The sequence below is a fragment of the Lissotriton helveticus genome, chromosome 9 (genome assembly GCF_964261635.1).
Source record: "Lissotriton helveticus chromosome 9, aLisHel1.1, whole genome shotgun sequence".
In the NCBI taxonomy this organism is placed as follows: Eukaryota; Metazoa; Chordata; class Amphibia; order Caudata; family Salamandridae; genus Lissotriton; species Lissotriton helveticus.
The window spans coordinates 28,076,537-28,092,490 of record NC_136070.1 but is presented as its reverse complement, the minus strand read 5'-3'; the positions used below and the strand labels follow the sequence as shown (position 1 = coordinate 28,092,490).

The 15,954-nt window shown below is 48.1% G+C and overlaps 1 protein-coding gene across 2 annotated transcripts in view; it reads right to left on the bottom strand.

Moving 5' to 3' along the window:
* HEATR5A (HEAT repeat containing 5A) overlaps positions 1-15,954 on the bottom strand; it is a 314,530-nt gene that overhangs the window by 48,396 nt on the left and 250,180 nt on the right. For both annotated transcript variants that reach the window (XM_078659395.1, XM_078659394.1), the window contains exon 30: positions 15,230-15,357. In XM_078659395.1, coding sequence (XP_078515521.1) covers positions 15,230-15,357 — 128 coding nt within the window. The remainder of the gene's footprint in view (positions 1-15,229; positions 15,358-15,954) is intronic.

The following is a 15,954-nucleotide window of genomic DNA, read 5'->3' as shown; positions in this document are numbered from 1 at the left end:
TCTCTGCACTTACGCATTATTTCTCTACTACATTGCTATGGTTTGCTTATTTGGCCATGTGCTTCTACCTTTGTTTCTTATTCAAGTTATTCTGGACGAGAGATTATTATGTTCTCTTTTGTCCTAGGATCCGATCAGAAGACTGACTAAATGGTGGTCATCTTAACTTCAAGCAGCAATAGAAAGAGGAAGTACTGCGTCGTGGGATTCCCTTCATGCATTTGGCTGGACTGTCATTGGTGGACTGGTTACCATGACTTCCGCTTAGCCTCATGGGCTCTGTAGTTCATGGCTGTTTTTTCTTTGTGTGCTTTTAACTTGCTGTTTAATAAATGGAGAAAGGATGTTTAATAAATGGAGAAAGGACATGCATAATCCTCGCCTCCGCATCCTTAATAGAATTGAAACTTTCCTTTGTGATAACTAGGAAATTTCTCATTGTGCTGCCTAACCTGGTCTGCTAAATTTTGAGTGAGGTCCGCTCCAGCCACTAGTAATCTATCTGCAGATGATATGCTTATTCTATTGATGTTGGCAGACGACCCCGGTTCTCGGGGCTATGCATTTTATGTGTGATCGGACAAATAAAAATCTGTTTAAAAAAAAAAAAAAAAAGATCATTTTCAGTTTGCCATTCTCCCTTACAGGCTCACCAGCGCACCTTGATTGCTCACTAAAGTGACTGTCACTGCTCTTCTTTGGAGGTAGGGAGATGCTGCATTCCCACACCTCGATGACAGGCTGCTGAAGGCAGGCTTGCCACTGTCCGTCATTGATCACCTCAAGACAACTGCAGACCTTTTGACATTGTTAGGTTTCTCCATAATGAGCCAGATTCTTCCAAGACTACTTCTCAGAGAATTCCATTCATTAGGGTTATTCTGGACAGAGTAGAGTTCAAGGCTTTCCCTCTGCAGCAACAACTCAGGACATTCAGTTTTAGGCTCAATCCTGAATCCAGATGTGTGGCTTGGAGGCTTCTACGTCTCATGCATCCTCCTTGTCAAGCATGCAAGGTTTTACATATGAGCTCTTAAGTGGAACCTGAAGACCCAGTGGGTCTAGCAATAGGATCATTTTTCAGATACTACACAGGAATAAGGGTTGAGGCAAAGAAATAATGCACCTGCTTTCACCTGTGGCTTGAAAGTAATGGGGATGGTGCTTGAGAATCCAAGGAACACAACCCTTTCTGTTCCTTAAAGGGCAGAGCCCAAACATTGCAATCAACAGTAAGGAGTCAGCACCCATCCAAAAGTGTTTTCTTGTATAATCTCAAAGGTCCATGCCATATGCCAAAGTATATAGTCTTGTGAAAATAAGTCCGGATTTCAGTAAAGTTTGCTTTTTCAAAAGTTCTTTATTGTGAAAGTACAAGTCAGGAAAAATCCAAGATCACAAATGGATTCTCTTCTTAGCCGACGCGTTTCGTCTCACACATTGAGACTTCTTCAGGGCTCAAGCATTTGATGATAGTCAACAGCCAATACACCTAGATTGTATTTCTTAAATGCGGCAAGATAGAATAAATTCTTTATATATGGCATGGACCTTTGAGATTATACAAGAAAACACTTTTGGATGGGTGCTGACTCCTTACTGTTGATTGCAATTTTTCAGATACTATCCAGGTCTCAGAGGAGGCAGCTCAAGATTTGGAGTTGGGCTGACTGACCACAGCTCGTACTGCACCACTCTCCCTTTCCTACTTGGACTATGGCTGGGTCCCTGATTACCAGAGCGAATAAACTGAGAAGATGTCATCTGGCAGATGACAAGTGGATTGTACGTCCTTGGTGTTGGAACCAGGACTGCCGGTCCACTTAGGGTAGCATGGTCCTGGGTTAAAAGGCTAAATCTGGAAGGCGACTGTGTTGTGCTTGCATCACACTCACTACAACACCCCAGTGTAAACCCACCAAAAATGACACCACACCATCCGAGTTGTTTATTAAAAATATTGAAGCTTTATCTCTTTATATTGTGAAGGTCAAATGAGGTTTTCAATATTCAGCAAATTGTTCTTGGTCATTCTTTTCAAAAGTTAAATACAGTTTCTGGACAGTACATCATATCACTTATGGCAGACCAAACACCCAAATCTTAAATACATTCAGCTTGAGCTACAGTAGACAATATTCATTGAATGGTTTAACTGTAACTGGGTGTTATTTCTCTGATCAAAAAGGTACATTGACTAATAGCAAAACAAATGTGTGCAACTGTCGAGCATAAAAGATTAATGACATTCCATGTCAGCAGGGTTTTTCCTTCTCATTCTGAATTAATCTGGAGAAGATTTGTATTCTCGAGTCACCAATAGGGAGAGTTTGAGGGCACTCCCCCTTTACCACTGGGCAGAAATATGCTTAAGCTGGATCGATCTCTGGGGGAGTCTGAGGATTATTTTCTACTCCCACAAATCTAATTAGTCACTTTGGGTTCGTCGAGTGAATTCCTCTGGTCCTGGATTCTGTCACATTCCCCACTCCTTGGTAGACCTCCCTCTCCCTACACAGTTTCACTTTTTCCCTTCTCTATCCTTCGCTATGGACGGGGGTCCCGATTTACCTCTGCGCCCGACTGGCGCCTTTTTCAATTTACCGGGGATCGAGTCGGCGGTCCGGTCTTCCTCCTACATCCCCGCTCGGGTCTTAACACTCTACCCGAAGCGGAACGGGGACTGAGACTGGACTGCGTTGTAACTCTTCCTGGGCCTCGCAGGTGTCAGGCCACACCCCGCGCACTCTCCCGATCAGCTGGGGAGTCAGCCGCGGGACAACCTGGCACCGCTGACAAGCCGCCCTACTTCCGCCTCAGCAGAGCGCCGTCTTGACAAGAAGAAGCAATGCGCTGGGCGGGAGTCCGGTTGCTAAGCGACCCCGCCCAGCATCTCTCCCCAGCTGGCGCTGCTCCACCTCAACTCACGCCTTGAGCGGGAATCGCTCAATCACAGGATCTCGGCGACACAAAAGCTCAGGAAGGCATGAAGAGAGGGGCAAATACAAGAGCTCTATCCAAGACACTGGGGTCAGAGCTAGCGATCAGTAACCTCAGGTAGTACAGCACCACACCAATGAGGCAAATCGGCCAGCCAGAGCAAGTTTTACATCTCCAGGCTATTCCAGGGGGTTTAATCAAGGTTCCTGCTTCCGCTTGACAAATTCTCCAGCAGCACCACCCTCAAAGTTTCCTGAGGTAGAGCCAGATCACTCTCACCGGTTAGTTATGAAGTTTAGTCCTTTTTATCTGGTGGACATCCGGGAATGGTACTCTCTCCTTTTCCTCCAGCAGGGTCAGATCGGCAGGAAGGAGGGCAGCCCCCACTACTAACTAGCAGCCCCTAAGAGCAATCAAGTCAGCCTGAGTCACCCTACTCTACAGTCTACACTCCAGCCAGCCAAGACATGAACAAAATGGCCGCCCAGTGTCCACCCTTATATAGCCTGGGCCCTGGTCACTAGAATGGCCTGGAAGGTTCTGGAACTCTCCAATGTTATCCTATGGCCCAAAAGCTCTGAGGTAATTCCTGTCAGGCGTCCATCTTAGGGACCCTTCCACCATTTTAGGAAGGCGCACCTGTACCTCAGCACTGGATAGCAGTGCTGGGGCACCCGGAGACCTAAAGCCACACGAAAAAAAAGGCTGGTGGACAAAAGTAATGGGAGGCAGAAAGGGACCAAAAAAAAAATATAAGGGGAGTCCACACAAAAAGCTGACAGGTTTAACACTTGGTACCACCGAACGTCTTCCTGCTAGCCGTTTTGGTTTTCAATGTTGTAGGAAGCTGGCTCTATATACTATGCCAAAGTGAAGTATAGTGTGCACAGAGTCCAGTGGAACCCCAAAGGTAGGCAGAGGTGAAAGTAGATAGCACCTTACTCTCTCTATTTGCGGTAGTGTGGTCGAGCAGTAAGGTGGTATCAGAGGACAGTCTTAAGCATTTGTTGTACACACGGTGAGCAAATTAATTCACACACTCAAAGACTGAACGTCAGACCAATTGTTTTTGCATAAAAATATTCTTTTAGTTATTTTATTTTCTAGAACCAGGCAAGCCTGGCACAGGTAAGCAAGAAATACTTTACAGTTGAAATGCAGTTTGTAAACAGTTTGCATTGCAATAGTAAATGTACTTTGATTTGACTTATAGTATTGTTTCAGAAAAATGCAATGATTTGTAAATACAGTACATAGACTTGAATGGGATATTCTGTAAAATGCCAGGTAAGTTACTTTTTGGATTACTTTTCTTACTCGGAGTAATATGCTTAGATACTACTCTGTGACATTTCCTGCAAACAGGTAAGTAAAATCGTTTTTGCTAGTGTAATTTGAAAGAATTTCTTTATGTTTTCAAACTCCACACTTAGAAACTTTTCCAAGAAAAACAGTCAATGTTATCCTATGGAGGAAAGGAAAAGGCTACTTGCCAGTATGCATCTGTTCTTGGCATGTAGAGCTGCAGATTCGTATACTTTTGCATAGATCGCCATCTGGTGTTGGGCTCGGAGGTTTGGACTTTGTTTTTGTCTTGGAAGAAGTCTTTGTAGTCACGAGGTAGGTAACTCCTCCCTAGGACGATAGTGCGCATGGGCACCGACTCCATTCTTAGATTGTTTTTGCCATGCAGGTTTGCGATGGAGTAGTAAGAAGTAGAAAGTGATGTCCAAGTGTAATGTATCTAAGTAAGATAATACTGGAACAGATACAGTTCCCGGGGAGGCGGGTGGGCGTTTACGAATCTGCAGCTCTATATGCCAAGAACAGATGCATACTGGTAAGTAGCATTTTCCATTTGAGGCATATGAGCTGCAGATTGTATACTTTTAAGCATAGACTATATAGGAGATACCTCGTTAGCGGTGGCTACCTGTATCTAATGCAGTGGGTTAAAAAAGTGCCGTCAATACAGCCTGTCCCACACTAGCTTGTTGTTTTGCTTGCACATCTACACAATAGTGTTTTGTGAAGGTGTGTGGTGTAGCCCAAGTTGCTGCTTGGAATGTTCCCTAAGAATGCCATGGAAGCCCCTAGTTTGCGTGTGGAATGAGTTCTTGTATGGTTAATGCCTGGAGTTCACAAACTCTCCCGAGAGATGTGATAGCAACCAAGAAGGCTACCTTCCAAGTGAGAAACTGTAGTTCGTATTTGTGGAGGGTTCAAAAGGGGACCCATGAGTCTGGTAAGGACCACATTTAGGTTCCACACTGGAGAGGGCGGGACACTACGTGGAATTATTCTTTTAAGTCCTTCCATAAAAGCTTTGATAGCGGGCACTCGAAACAAAGAAAGATGTTGTCTGTTTTGGAGATAGGCAGCTATGGCAGCTAGATGTAGCTGAATGGATGTATATGCTAGGTTACATTGTTGTAGATGCACGAGGTAGCAGATAACGTTTTGAATAGAAGCATCTAGTGGATTTATTTTGTTGTTCGTGCAATAAATGGCAAATCGCTTCCATTTTCCTGCATAGCATGCTTTGGTGGTAGGACGTCTAGCTTCTTTAATGATATTCATACAGTCTGGCAGAAGATTTAGGTAGCCAAACTCCAAGACCTCAGGTGCCAGATCGCAAGGTTGAGTTGATTGGGTGTCTTATCTCTCCATGGTTCCAAGTGAGAAGCTTGGGTGAGAGGCGTAGTTTTTGATGAGGGACTACTGATAGTTCCAATAGTGTTGTGAACCATGGTTGTTGTGCCCATGTTGGAGCAACCAGGATCATTGTGAGGGAATTCTGTTTGAGTTTCCGAACCACTAACAATGAGCAGGAGAGGCGGAAAAGTGTAAGCAAATTTGCCTGACCAGTTCATCCATAGCCTATTGCCTTTGGACAATGGGTGTGGATACCTGGATGTGCATTTTGTGTTTTGGTGTGTGGCGAACAGATCTATTTCTGGGTGGCCCCACATGCGAAAGAATGGAAGAAGAATGTGAGGATGAAGTTTCCATTCGTGGATTTGCTGTGTGATGACTGAGCAGATCTGCTATGTGATTGTGTACACCAGGGAGGTGTTCTGCAAGGAGATATATGTTTTGCGGAATGGCCCATCTCCATATGCTCTGAGATAGATGTGAAAGCTGCAGAGAGTGTGTTCCCCTTGTTTCTGTATGTAGTATATTGCTATCATGCTGCCTGTACGGACCAGGACAGCTTTGCCTAGGAGGCGGAATTGAAAAGATTTTAACGCTAGGAAGATTGCTAACAATTCCAGGTAGTTTATATGGAATTGTCTTTGTTGGGGGGTGCATATGCCCTGGACAGTATGGGTTTTAAGATGAGCTCCCCAGCCAGTGAGTGATGCGTCCGGATCATTATGTGGGTTGGGATCTGTATTGTAGTCAACCCAAGAGTTTACATCATGTGGGATGTGAGTGATCATCCCAATGTGGGTCTATATCTCTACCTGTGTCATCCTCACTTTCTGAAGGTTGAGGTGAAAATATAGGCTGTGGGGAGTGTGGTGGAGAAATCAATAGAAGTGGATTAACTGGAGGGGGAGAAGGAGGTGGGAACGTGTTAGTGCCGTGGTCCTGTCTTTGGGAGGTATAGCAGGTTCTTCTGTAGTGTCCAGTTTCCTCTTTTTGGAGGATTGGTGACTAATTTGGGTCAATAAACAAAAGTTTTTTGCTTGGGATCTGTCAAATCAGATGAAGGCTGGGTGGGCAAAATGTCTGTTTGGTGTTGATGATTTTGAATCCGAACCTTCTTTGGAGGGAGTTTGTGAGGCTTTCCGTGGGGTCTTAGATGCCTTAGGTTTTTGAGGCTCCAAAACTGTTTCGGCTCCAACGATTTTTTGGAGTCAGAAGCCTTTTTCGGCTCCGAAGATTTCTTTGGTTCCGAGTGTTTGTCCTTGCTATGCTTCGATACCCAGGGCTCTAGCGTCGAGGCTATATTCGGCGATGACAAGTGTTTGACTTGTTGCTTCGGTGCCTTTCTGGTGTCGGGATGGGTTTGGCTCGAGTCCGAGGGCTTATGTTTAGATTTCATAGCCGGGGGCGGGGCGTCTGAAACATGTTGTCGGTGTCGACCCAGGCCAGAGGGTTTATTTTTGGGGAGGGGAGTTTCGGTACTCACGGACCGTTGAGCCGGGGTGACTGTCTCTTGTTCGGCGTCGGCCTCGGAGATGTGTTCTTTATCACCTGATTGTTCAGGCTGGATATCGGGGTCTGCTTCTAAGATGTCGGGACTCGAACTGCTTCAGCGATCACCATTCGTGATCGTCGGGCTCGACGTCACAAAATGTTTCTACGACCTGAACGAAGTACAGGCCTTTCAGTTTTTATCTTCGTGCCCTGGGGAGAGGCAGAGATTGCACACCTCGTGCAAGTCTGTGTGTGGGAACTTAGCACCACACCCTTCCATTGACTGCAGGCTTGGTCGGGCCGGAGAGGCCCAACGGCCCGCATCGAAGATAGAGGTCAAGGAATTTATTATAAGATGCGCGTCGATAAGGGAAACTGGATCGGGACACTACCGTTGAGTGGAGAGGGATTGCGCGTCGAAGGGGGATTCGAAACTGATATAGACCCGGAGCAAGCAATTCACATCCGAACCCGATGGCGGAAAAAAACAGTCTAAGGATGGAGTCGATGGCCATGAGCATTATCGTCCTAGGGAGGATGTCGCCTACCTTGTGACTACAAAGACTTCTTCCAAGACAAAAGCAAAGTGCAAACATCCGAGCCTAACACCAGATGGCGAGCTACGCAAAAGTATACAATCTGCAGCTCATATGCCTCGAACATTGTGTTATCGGTTTTTGGGTAAGTATTCGGTAGTGGGAGTTGAGGTTCTGGGGATAGACTCAGGGGTCCCCCAGGGTCAGTAATGCACTCTTGTTACACCCTCAGCGGCACTAGGGGAGCCGGGTGCAGATTGTTGAGGCCCAATGTTATATAATGGGGGATAGGGGGGCACCGGTTGGTGGCTGCTGACGAGCAGGCCACTAGGTTGAGGGAGCCAAGCACCTGGTGTTATTCTCAGGGCAAAGGGGGTACCAGGTTAGCACACCAAGAGCGCCCGCAGCGGCACAGGAGCGGCTATGTGCAGGGTGCTGTTTTGGCGTTGGGTGCCCTGTTTTCAATGTGGATTTTCAGTTTTGGTTTTCAGCTGCAAGCTCGGTCCAGGAAGACTTCCAGGAGAAACTTACAGCTTGGCAGGTAAGTTGGAGGGCTTGGGGACGTAGGAGCACCTCAGGTTCTTTTCTCCCAGGGCGCAGGGTGGCTGGATGCAGCGGTGTCTTTTGAGGTTGGATTTCACCTCACCAGGCCACTCCCAGGCGACGTCCGGGAGTCCTGGAGGGGTAATCCCATGGTGGACTCGGACTCCGGAGCGCCTGGGGACCTCGCTGCGACCGGTGGGCCACTCCAACTCGGGCCGTAGGTGATGGGTGCAGTGACATTTCCAGGCGCGGGTTTCTTTGTCCTCAGCAGGCTCAGAGTCTGTTTTCAGAGTTTCTTTTGAACAGGGCTGCTGTTCATAGGAGATCCAGTCTTTGTTGAAGGCAGACCGTCCTCCCAGGGGTTCTGTAGGTCACTGGCTGCAGGACACGACGATTTTTGGCGCCGGATCTCCGGAAACTGCAAACGGGAACAGTAGGGCTGGGGCCAAGTCAGTTGTTCTCTGCAGTCTCCTCTGCTGGGCGTCTTCTTTCGTCCTTTTTCTTTTTTAGGTTGAAGGAATCTGTTTTCTTGGTTCAGGGCTGCCCCCTAAATACTGTATTTAGGGGTGTTTTAGGGGTCTTGAGGTCAGTAGCCAATGGGCTACTGACCAGAGGGTGACTACACCCTTGGTGTACTCACCGCATGTGGCGGAGTGAGCACAATCCCTAATCCGGATTGGGGAGTTCCTGACAAGCACTGAAGAGAGGGCTTCACCTCGCCTCCCTCACCTGAGGGGTGGAGTAGGCAGAGGTGGGCACACCTTCTGGGCTTGCTAGTTTTTCCCACCTGTCTTCCCGCCGAAAAGGAGGGGAAACAGGAAGGGGGCCTGCTCCTGCTAGCAGGAGAGGCTGGGGGTTGCATTACAAAGGGTTTCAGGCCTTTGAAGCTCCCCTGCCACATATGGCTCTTCCTCCGCCAAGGAAAGGCTTTGTTTCTGGGCTTAGGGAACGAAGGCTCCCACCCTAGGGGTCCAGAAACATGCCTTGTAATAGCTTGGTGGTGTGTACCAATCAGGGAACCCATCAGAGGCTGGTCATTTTTCAAGGGGCATCTCTAAGAGGCCCTCAGTGTGCATTTTTCATTAAATCCCACACTGGCATCAGTGTGAGTTTAATGTGCAGAGAAGTTTGATACCAAACTTCTCAGTTTTCAGTGTAGCCATTGTGGTGCTGTGGCGTTCGTAATGACAAGCTCCCAGACCATATACTCTTAATGGCAGCACTGCACTTACAATGTCTAAGAATGGACTTGGACATTATAGGGTGTGAGAAGTTGGCCTGATGTGCAGTGCTCACTATTCTAGTGATCACTATATATCAGTCCAAACAACCCTTATTGATGATTGGTTGTAAGTCAACCTTATAGACCAGCTATCCTAGTAGCATGGATACGAGCAGTCTAAGGCTAAGACTCTAGAGGGCGTGTTAAGCCAGCTGTTTTACCATCACATTACCCCTTGAACACCCAGTGAAAGGACACCACACAAGTGTTATGAAAATAAACAATGTATTTATTAGAATCACAACAACCCTGTACTCTTTATGAGGACAGGGTGCTAAGCACACAACAAAACTCTTATGAAAATACTTAAGTTAGCACGTTATACACAAATGCCCGAGGGGCACGAAAAACCATATACTCTAAAAGAGGAATGCGAATTACTAGCAGGTAAGTAACGATTCTCAGAGGCTTTGGGATCGCTAGGACTGGACTACTGAACCTTTAGATTACTAGCAGGAGGCCTAGGGAACTCGGGTGCAGAGTGTGCACTCTTACGCGGGATGCGGGACAAAGTCTATGGAAGCTAGAATTCACAAAGTTAGTGTTCACGGGCGAACCCGACCTGGTAGGGAGAAAACGACAGTGGATCCTGACCCTTGGATAGTGAGGCTATGCTGGGGCACCGAAATGCCGAAGTTACCTAGCCCAGGGGCTGCAGCTGCATAGGTCTGAAAAGACGTCGGGAATCCTCGTGCCGGACCAGGAGCCTGGAAGAAGGAAGTTGCTGGCAGGCGACCAGTGAAGAAAGGTTCGATGGATCCAAGCCTGGATCAAGGAAGAAGAAAACCTGAAAGCAGAGGGGACCAAGTTCTTGAATCACTAGCCAGTGATTAAGTGGGCACCAGGATGGCACCGGGCAAAGTCACCGCAGTCAGGTGAGTGGGCGCTGCTGGGCTCTGCAGTCTCTCGGACCAGGAGGCGTTGTCGGCGACCAGGATGGAGGTGCGAGCTGTCCCACGAAGGTTCTTGCTGTCGACGTCGCTGGACCCAAGATTGGGCAACAAGTCTTGGCAAATGCAAGGCCCACGCGGTGGACCTAAAATGGCGTCTTAGCCGGACCAGGAGGGTCCAGGGTACTTCTCCGATGGAGGGAAGCAAGGGCCAGTCTGGAGCAACCAGACCAGCAGCAGTGTTGTCGTCGGGCGTCGTTCGGAAGGCCACAAGCCAGCGGGCTAGTAGCCAAACAACGCGGTGAGCAGCAAAAAGCAGAAGGGCCCCACGCCGATCGTGGAGATGCTGGGGGGCTGCTCTTCGGTGCTGGAGCTGCTCAGGGCGGGGGCTTCTCGGACCCCAAAGCACTCACCAGGAAATTACTCGGTGGGCTTGCTGTGCAGAAGTCGTGCAGTCTTGGCGATGGCCGGTCCCTCGAGGTCTCGTCGCACCCACGGTTCTCAGCTGTGCTGTAGAGGTGGGTAGAGGTCAGAGGTGCCAGGGAAGCCGGGTCTCGTCGAGCTGGGCAGTCGGATTCCGGAGGAAGGACGTGCAGCAGACCGCAGTGTTCTTGGATGGTGCCTGCGGATGCAGGGTGACTACTCCTTAGCCACAAGGGAGAATCTTGAGGAAGAAATCGTGAAGTCCTTTCGTGGAAAGCGGTATCTTGATTCCAAAGATGATCTGATTTGGAAGGGGGCCAGTCCCTACCTTTATCTGGGAAAAGGGGGCTGGCACGCGACTAAGTCCTGCCCTAGGGGTGGGACCAGGAGGGGGGTGGTTACACCCACTTCCTTGGCGGGCTTTCCCCCAGCACAGGGTCTGGAGTGTCCCTGGAACTGGTTCAAGCCAGCCTATGCACAGTGAGCACCGGGGTGCCATGTGCAGTCACCTTCCTCTGAAGCCCTGCCTACCTACAATACACAAAATCCTGTCTGGGACGGTGCTGGCACCGCCCCTGGCAGGAAACCCTTTGTCCTTATCTCTTGCTCTGGGAGGACTCCCAGCAGCAGGAGGGCAGACTTGTGTCTCGGTGGCAGCATCCATTTTGTGGATGTTAAGGCTCTGTCTGACTTTAACCGGGGTTAGGGGTTACATACATGTCGTGTCCCTCTAGAAGGGTGGAATGCTAACCCCGTCGCCAGAATTGGCGAGGGGTTAGTATTCCAATTCGTATGACACCTTACTCGACATGTTTTGATAAAGCGATACCAGAGTTGGCATATAACCGCGAGGATTATAATGCACTTAAGAGTATATGGTATGCGATATCATGGAAACGGCTAAGGGATAGATCCCGAAAGCCGCAGACAGGCTCAGCTCATGCTAGAGCACCATCTCACACGATTCCAAGCACTCTGCCTTCAGGATTGTTAAGGCCTGCCATAGGAGTGACTGATAGGAGATCTGTGTGTCCATTTTTAGGGTTAGATATAGGTATACTATATCTAAAGCAAAGGGTGATTACACCACCTTGCCCCAGCTGTCAAGCAGCCAGTTGTGTCAGATTTGGATGGCCAGCCAGGGGTGGCATAATACATGCTGCAGCCCCTGGTAGGCCCTGGGTACACCTATGCCCTGGGTACCTAAGGTACACTGTACAGGGACTGATAAGGTGACTCAGTATCCAATTTAGATATGTACCTAAGGTACATGGAATCCATTTTACAGAGAGAGCAGTAGGCCTGGGGTCCTGAATAGCAGGGTCCCAGGTCAACTAAGTCAGAAAACCAGAAAAACACCAGGCAAAAAGTTGGGGGCAACCATAGTCAGGGATCTACCTTCCTACATAGGGGTACAGGGCTCAGGCACCTGTTCCCTCACCTCTGGATTAGGGCACCCAGCTAGAGGGGTATCTGATCTATGCCAGGGCAGTGGGTTGTAGGCATGGGGGCACACAGGGATGTGTGCCATGTCTACTCTTCACTTTGTTGTGCATCAAAACACGCAGCCTGTAAAGACAGTGTGTGGGTGCCAGGGTACAGGGCCTCTAAGGGTGGCACAATAAGTGCTGCAGCCCTTAGAGGTCTTCCCTGGTCACAGTGCCCTGAGCACCTGTGGTACCATTTACCAGGGGCTGACCTGTGGCCGGAGATGCCAATTGTGTTAGTTTTGGGGAAAGAACACAGGACCTGGGAACCTGATTGGCAATGACCCAGGGCACATCAAGTCAAAGTGCATCGGTAGTTTGGCAAAAAGTGGGGGTTAATGCAACAGAAACCCACTTTCCTACAAATGTTCACAGGACTAACCGTCCTTGGTCAAATGACCTGAGATTTAATAACATTTTGACATACATCTTCCCTTCCAAGCAGTTTGCGATGCCATAGTTGGGCTTTAACTTGGTCATGACATTACTCGTGTGTACACAGTTCGAGCCTAAGCATAGCGGCTCACTGCATCTCCTGACCTTGAAGAAGGAATTCCTCATTGTAATCGCGTCAGCTCGTCACATGAGCAAACTGCAGGCACTAGCAGTGTAATCACCTTACACTATGTTTTTCTATACATATTGGTGTTGAAGACCTTTCTACCAAAAGTCAAATCAATCAATCAATCTTCATAAAGTGCTAATCTTCACCCGAAGGTATTCGGACGCGGAGGTTCCGCTAGTGTCAGTCCAAAAGCCAGCTTTTCAGTCCTCCTCTGAAGTGTGAAGCCAGCGCTCACTGCCTTTTTGGAAGTAATTGTAGTTCGACATCTCGATAGCTTTGCAGATGACAGGCTCGGGTCTGGACATCTCCACCTTGGAATGTTTCAAGTTATGCAAGCATGTGCGATCGCATTTAAAGGGCTTCTGCCTAGAGGTTTAAAATTACAAGAAATGCCCTTGTGTTATCAGTAGCTATTTAAAAGAAGATCTCAGCTTAATCGCCAGTGAAGATAAAGGTTGTGTACAAATGGATGTCTACTCTTACACCATGGAGCACCAACATACACCCATCATGGTGGCATGTTGGTTTAGTTCCAAGCCGTCTGACTTAAGACTACAAGCATTGCTGTCATGCCTCGGGACTCCCCTACGCTGTCCCTTTAAGACTCATGGTATTTAATGAACCAGGAAACAGGGAACGACGCTTCACGTTCCTGCGTCAAGCTTCCCTTGTTTCCGGTTCCGTCTGATTCCTGTTGCCTGACCCCGTAGTTCCTGTTTGGACATTTCTGTTTGTTTGTTGACTTAGCGTATGCGTCCCCTGCGCTATCCTAGTGCGGGCCTCGCTTTACGCTTTTGCTCCGCAGCGTTTCGCTGCATTAGGCGTACCTTGCAAACGCCTAGTCTTCTCTCCCTTTTCCTTGTGCCTCGCCCGGCGGCCGGGCTTCGCTCCGCCATCCGGCTGGGCACAGCCTTGCTCTCCGCATGGGGAGCTCGTTCACGGCACTCTTGTGAACTTCTTCTTTCCCGCTGGTTAAGAGTCCCGCCCGGCGGCCGGGCTTCGCTCCGCCATCCGGTGGGACTTGGCATACCTTTTGTTACCCAAGTTCTTGAGCGTTACATCTGACAGCCGGGTTTGTGCTCCGCTGTCCGGTGTTGGCGCTTTCCCCAAATCACATTCACTTAGTTAGGTAGTTAGGCTGCTCCCTAGCTCTTTCCTGTCCCTGTCCTGTTGCCACGCTTCCTTCACGTTCCCTGTTTCCAGGATATTCGTCATTTACCTACCTTATATACTGGATTCCCCCTTCCTTGGTATTTGGTGGCACTCTTGCGTGGATCAGGGTGGGTGCTTATGTTCTACACTACAGGGAATCACGGTAAGAGCGCTCAAGCGCTACCAATCTTTTTTCATCACTATTGATTCATGTGTGTAGATTATATATATTCCGTTTTGGTTCTCATAGATGGTTATAAAACTCGTAAACATCTACAGAAGAAGTGGGAGGAAGGTTCTTTGTGTGCCAGACAGTAGTGAAAGTGTCTTCAAAGGCTGTTCCACGACAGTTGAAGTAAGAAGGGGTCTAAATAGACCATTATTGTTACGTATAGTATCTAGCCTGCAAGTGCTCATTTTCCTATCGTGTCATCCCTATCCCAGCTTCAGACGCTGTACCTTATTTCCACCTTCACCTGTTACATCAGCGACATATTAAGAACCTGGGGTACGTGATAGGTTTGTGTGTTTGTACGTTAGTATATTCCAGTTATAGGGTTAGAGCTAGAGTGTTTTACTTCCTCTTTTCATTACAGCCTACCTGTTATCCGGTTCCCTTCATTGAAGCACCCCGCATTCACTACTGGAGATCACCATCGACCATCATTGTCTTCCCCCATCTTTCCTTGTTTTGTTTCCCTGTTTTCCCCTGGCGTGTCTCTCGTACTCTAGTGCTTGATAGAGTCGGAAGACCGTAGGGGAAGGCTGCGGATTACTCTTCGGATTCCTGACGCTCCTGTGGAACCAGCCTGCAATCCTTACAATTGCTAGGCTACAACATTAATGATAAGTCTACCAATGACAAACTGGAAGGGCACAGTTCAGGCTTCATGTCAAGACAGGAACAGGTCCATGAAAACCCAGGTCCATACAACAACCATGAATCAAATCAAGAGTTGGTGTATTCTTATTGTTCAATATTTTTTGTAATGCTTACTTATCACACGGTGAAAAACGCTTGTATTTTGCCAATTCTTGCAGTGTGCAAAATACATACTGAAAAGCACATAGCCCGTAGGTCTACAGAACCAATAGGTCTTATTTAATGTACAAATGGAACAATCATTCTCAATTTGCTCACTTGGGAAACAGCTGTAAAATGTGGACAAAACCTAGCATTCTGCAACTTTTGGAAAAGGTGTCCAAATCGCTCAGGTCCTGCAACTATCAAATGTGCTTGTCTATACAATCATGATTCCTCTTACCTGGTCACTGCCGATCCTTGTCCTTGGCCAGGGAATATCGAGAAGGACTTGCAGGGCACGCAGGCAGGCCGTGACATCCTCCCGGGGGGCATCTGAACGGGGAGAGCAGAGGAACTCCACGCTGATGCCTGCAAACAGCAATGAACACTATGAATTCATGGAAATGCTTACAACATTACAAAACACAACCAGGGTTACGGCAAGCACCAATGTAATACAAGGCACAGTCACGGGGCATTTCTGCTGGGGGGACCCATACCATACAAAAGGACCAATGGCGTGCTTGGTGCCAGTATCATCACACAGTGCATGGGAGGATAGAAGGCTTGCCAAGGACGAACATCCGGCAGAGCACAGACACCAGGCTCCAATGAGATACAGACGACAACGACAGCATGCCTGCTGCAACCACCGATGTCCAACACATTTGACTGGTGTGATGCCTACTCCAGGTACCAATACCATACAGAGCAATGCTTTAAGTGCACCTGTGATGCATCTTGCCCCCAGTAGTGGGTTAACTGCTTTGTGTTTTAAAGTTTTACCTACTTCAACAAAGATATAGAACTGACAGGACACGGAGTTGTTTACTGGTATTTACTGAGCCATGTTTTGTTTGAGTTTCTAACTCCTACCACCTGCTAGAGTAAGCTTTAACTGTGGGCTTTGCTAATCCAGGGAGACAGAAAAAGGAGTAACCTGGTTGCTCTACTGGAGTAAACTAT